This window comes from Belonocnema kinseyi, chromosome 8 (genome assembly GCF_010883055.1).
Source record: "Belonocnema kinseyi isolate 2016_QV_RU_SX_M_011 chromosome 8, B_treatae_v1, whole genome shotgun sequence".
Classification (NCBI taxonomy): Eukaryota; Metazoa; Arthropoda; class Insecta; order Hymenoptera; family Cynipidae; genus Belonocnema; species Belonocnema kinseyi.
Genome location: NC_046664.1, coordinates 137,105,641 through 137,111,345, shown reverse-complemented (window position 1 = coordinate 137,111,345; position 5,705 = coordinate 137,105,641). Strand labels below are relative to the sequence as shown.

General features: G+C 34.5%; 1 protein-coding gene across 1 annotated transcript; it reads left to right on the top strand.

The window, feature by feature from the left end:
• The first annotated feature begins 905 nt into the window (after positions 1-905).
• Positions 906-1,427, top strand: LOC117178719. Its single transcript, XM_033370148.1, has one exon. It carries the CDS (start codon positions 906-908, stop codon positions 1,425-1,427), a length of 522 nt encoding a protein of 173 aa, XP_033226039.1.
• The last annotated feature ends 4,278 nt before the right edge of the window (positions 1,428-5,705 follow it).

Here is a 5,705-nt window from a genome sequence, read left to right as displayed (position 1 = left end):
ATCATTGTCTCTTTGGTATCAAGGCCCAAATTGGTTGCTAATTCCAGATCTTTTGCCTAGAATTCCATCATCAGTTAATCCTGAAGTGGACTTAAAAGAACGAACATTAAAGGTTCATAATTCTAGCTGTGTTCTAGCTATGTGGGTGCTTCTCCAACGCTACGCTTCTTTAAATAAACTTCTACGAGCGACTGCCTGGTTACAACGATTTATCATACATGTTTTTCAGCAATCCTGTTCAAAAACATCATTCCTTTCACCTTCAGAACTTAATAAAGCTCGCCTAGCTTGGATTCGACACGAACAGCAATTTTATTTTGAAACAGACATTAAGGCTCTATCATCATGAAGGTCTCTTGCTTCCAAAAGCAAGTTAGGTCGTTTAACACCTTACTTAGATTCTCAACAACTGCTTCGTGTAGGAGGTAGGTTGAAGAATTCAGCCTTAGATCCTGATGAGAAACATCCTCTCATTATCAGCTCTTAATCAACTCTGACGACTCTTCTTATTGATCATCATCATCGACGTTGTCTTCATAGTGATGTCCAGCTAACTCTTGGAACCTTGAGACAAACCTACTGGATTCTACGTGGTCGATCAGTTGTGAGGGCCTTCATTCATCGATGTTTACCATGCCTACGACATCGATCCGTAAAGCCTCAACAATTAATGGCAGACCTTCCAGCAATTCGCTCTACACCAAGTCGACCATTTCTACATACTGGCGTCGATTATGCTGGCCCCGTTTACTTGCGAGCAACTAAGGGTCGTGGTTATCGATCATACAACGGCTATATCGCAGTCTTCATTTGCTGCTCTACTCGAACTGTCCACTTATAAGCCGTCTCGGATTATACGGCTATACAGTACAAACTTCGTTGGAGCAGATGTCAAGCTTAGAGCAATGTTTTTAGAAGCTTCAAAAGAGTCAACCCTTTTAGCTTCGCGTCTCGCTTTGCATGGCACAGAGTGGCGATTCAATCCACCAGGTGCGCCGCACTTTGGAGGAATTTGGGAAGCGACAGTGAAGTCAGCAAAACACCACATTCGGCGAGTCATCGGAGATACTATGCTCACATACGAAGAAATGAGCACATTTCTGGTTCAAGTAGAGGCCTGTTTAAATTCAAAATCTCTTCAGTCTATGTCCGATGATCCCGATGATCTAACAGCTCTTACTCTAGGTCATTTTTTGATTGGAGAATCTCTCAACAGTATCCCTGGGCCAAGTTACATTAAAATTACCTCAAATCGCTTATCTCGATGGCAATTGTTGCAACAAATGCGGCAGCATTTCTGGCAACGTTGGTTCTCGGACTACCTGAAAGATCTTCAACCTCGCTCGAAGTGGAGGACTCCTTATCCATCACTTGAAGTTGGTGATCTCGCTTTTATCCGTGATGAAAATTCACCACCAACAAAGTGACATTTAGGGCGTGTCGTTGAGCTTCATCCCGGTTCTGATGGTCTTGTGCGCGTTGTGTCTCTTCGCACTGCGAGTGGTTTGTTTAAACGCCCTATAGTAAAATTGTGTCTTTTACCAAAGGTGAAAGACAATATTGAAATCTCGTCTTTGAGATGTCGTATAATTTATTTTCAGTTGTGTTATCGGAATGTTTAAACTTATTTATTTCTGTCTTGTACTTTTATGACGGTTGTAATCGGTTTCCTTCTTGAAAATGTTAATTTTTGTTTATTGACCTTATGAAGTATTTGTTTTCTAAATGATATGTGTGAAATTTTTTTTCTAATTTTGTCCCAACAAAGCGGGCGGAATGTTCGAAATTGACTGTTATATTTTATTAACTACATTCTTTTATTTTAATTTCGCTCATTTAACACCAACTTTACCTTTTCCACTTCAAGTTTACATGTTTACATTTTAATGGAATTATAATTTAAAAGTGTAATCGATTTCTTCTCTTATCCTTATTCCTCTATCGTTGAGTCATATGCTTTCAATGAGTGAAAACTTTGTGTACCTTCCGCAAGGAAGTGTTAGTCGTCGTCCGAACGTTAAATGAAGAACTTGTCTCGTCGTTTCGGTAGACAAGTTCAAAATAATAATTGTGTATCAGATTTTACCAATGTATCAGATTTTAAATTATTTAATATACTAGCTTGATTTTAGAGCAATTTTTTAATATTAAAAAAAGTGTTTTGTATTCTTCATTTAAGTGACGCGTCCTTCAATGTGTTTGTCGTTAAAAAAGTTTCATTTCATTACGTCTTTTTTTCCAATAAACTTTTCTAGCTCGCGAACAACTGATGTTTTCTCTATAACCGTATTTAAGGAGGAAATTCTCTTCTCAGTATTATATATAATAAACTTTAATTATCTTATTTGAAAATTTCGAGTCTAGAGTTGAGCTGGGGGGAGGGGGCAAGCCGCTGTGCCCCCCTCTCTGGATCCACGTCTGCTCTAGGGTATATGGATATAGGAAGCGTTTGCAAGTCCTTATTACTATAAAAATGTAATTTAGAAAATAATTTCTTATAACTTTGTAATTTTCTATTGATAATTAAGTCATGTTTATTAAACGTTTATAATGAAAATTTTGTTTTGACACAACACTCTTTCTTATTTTAACGATTATTCTTCCATCAATCTTCATTAATGCTATCTTCAGGCTCAGTCCTCTGTCTAAAAATGAAATTTTTTTAGTTAGATAATTATATTCATTATGATAATTATTATTAAATATTTTTTATCTTACCCTGACACCGAAAAGCGTTTAATCTCCCTTAGGAATTGGTCTTTTCTTATTCATGTCCAGCCTTCTATCCAAATAAACCATTGATATGATCGGGTAAGACAGGTATACTGTCCTGTTGAAAGTGTCCAGGATAGTGTTTTCTCTATTGCTTCTTCTGGAATGTTCCCGAACTGTCTCTTTGTTAATTGCGCGCACACTTTCAAAAGCATCTTCCGCATAAAACGCAATAGGCATGGGAAACTGCCTCACAATATCAGGACCATGTTCTAAAAAGTTATGAGAGTAGGGTTTATGCCAGCCCATGGATATCTTAGATAGTGGAATTTGTAAGTCAAAATTCTACAATTTTTAAGCTCATCTACTTCAATCTCTAAGGTACTTCTATAAATCTTTGTGATGGTAGCGAGGTTGCAAACTAACTGCTCATTAATATCTAGAGCTTTGGCTACCTTTTATGTTTATCCCATATTTTCACTTCTTTTTTATACGCAATATGAAGCAGATGGTCAAAAATTTTAATTTCGCAGTGTAAAAGATTTAAGCCATGGGATAGTGATCCTTCCTTTGGTGTGAAGTCTGCTTTTTTATTGTTGAAATTGTGGGATGTCACCAGCTATATTGGGCATCTTTTAGTAGCTTTGTTTCCTACAATTTCGTTCACAATTTTTCCATCGGAAAGGGTTCTTGGCACTAAAAATTCAACCTTCACTGTAACACCGTTGCCCATTGTAAATTTGAAAGTCTTAAGATGTTTAATTTCCTCGCCCAAACGATTGTACTCTTCTATAGTCACTTCATTGTCTTCTTTTTTAAATTATGAAAATTTAACTAAGACACAAATTTTTTTATTAATATAGGCAATTGAAAATAAAATGTAAATACTTTAAGTAAAATTTCATGCATGTTATTAGTAATAAAATCTAAATAAAAATACAATTTAAGCTAAATGTACCTTTCTGTTTTATTTACTAGATTAGGGGAAGCTAGATGTGTAAGTAAAAAGATATTTTTGAAACTAATCAACTTTATTTTTTTTACCCTTAATATTAATAAAAAGATACTTTTAAACTAGCCTTATATATCCAATTATTGTGAGAGTCGTTAAAACCTAACCATTTTAAAAACAGCTTATTTCCACGTTATTTCATTACTTTTTCCATACGATACATGTCTGGATTTCTAACTCTAATCAGTTCTTGATCATAAAACTACCTGCAATAGCTTTACCCTGATAATCTTTAGGCATATACGACACAGGTTCGGTATTCTTAACATGACTTATCGTAAATATTTCAGTTGTCCAATTCGGTGTGTAGCCTTTCTCAAAAACGTGCTTAAATTTACTTACATGTACTTTGTCACCAACTTTAAATTTCGCTTTTCCAACTGCTTCTTTTATACTTTAATTTCTATATACATTGAACAACAATTTTTTCTCATTTTGTTTAGTAACATTGTTTGGTTTCATTTGAATAGTCTGATGTCTAGTATCATTGTAAGATGATTTGCAAATTGATGCTTTCAAATACCTAAATGTCGAGTACAAATTGATCTTATGTCGCTTTATGAGATTTTCAAAATGCCAGTTGTAAAATTCTTTATCTCTATCAACATGTAAATTTTTAGTACGCGTCCTTTAGCAAGTGTAAATTCCATCGCTGCGGCTACATCTTTACCCTTCTTGGATTTAGCGGGAATAGCCCAAGAAAATGATGAAATATGTCAATTACAGCTGAAATGTACTTGTATCCTTTGTTTTCTTTTGTATGATATTATATTTCTACAAGATCTGCTTGCTAAGTCTCATCGATGTTACGGATATCAAAGTGTCGACGTTGGCAGTTTCTTCTAGCAGGCCTATGTAGCTCCTTCACCAGTTGCAGCTGTTCGTTATCCATTTTTTAATGTGTTCAGCTTGGAATCCAACTGAGAAATGAGCTCTGAATTTCGATGCACCAGTTCTTGAGTTTAATCCACATCCAATTTTAAATTATGTCAACTTTTATTTGTGGAAGTTTCTAGAGATTCAACCATCATGTTGTTAACAACTTCAGTTCGCAAGGAAGCTATGATATCATGCAAAGTCTGAATTTTTTGCTGAAACATTGATTAAATAATTACAGCCTCTCGTAATTCTGCAATAATTGACATAATTTCAATTGTGTGACTTGGATTTCCATCTGCTTGAGATGCTAACTATAAACGTAATACGTATATCAACCAATTCATTTGGATCATCCCAATAAATGTAGTCAATTTATTAGCCTCTGTGCCTACAATTTATTTTGGAATGAACCCTTTACCCAATGAAGAACGCTTATCAATTTATTTATTGTTAGTTTTCAAAGGCGAAAGGGGAATTAGTTTTAAAAAAAAATAAAATTTGTATATTTGAAAGATTTCTTATCACGAAAATCCCAATCAACTCTATAATGTTTTCGATGAAAATTTGTTGAAATTGCAATACTTTTATAATTTTCAAGGTCTTCATTATTTATGACAGTACTATTTGGTATCTTTTTAAACAAAAGTTCAAGCAGACTTACAGTCTTTGGATAACTTAAAGTACCTATATTAATAAGATTTTTATTGAAACTTATCGAAGAACTCCAGTCGTTAGTCTGTCTTTTGATCATTTTCGTATGCCATGAACATTGTCTATATCTCTCCTTCCCTCTTCCAACTTTTAAAGCTTATCAATTGCTATATTATTTGATAAAAAGGGAACTGATGTTTCTCAATCCCCTGAAGCCTCAAAATCGTATGCTGACAAGAATGAAGTTGCATCATCATTTTGATCATTTTGCTCTTTATCTTCAGTTTGAAACTCTTGCTGATATTATTCTTCAGATTCACTCTTCATTTCATTTTATTCTGGACTTCATTTCCGATTGGATCAATTCTTTTAACAGTTTCAAAACCATGAACTATTATTTTAAGTGGTGTAATGATGGGCTTAAAGGTATCATTAATGTCTCATCAACTGT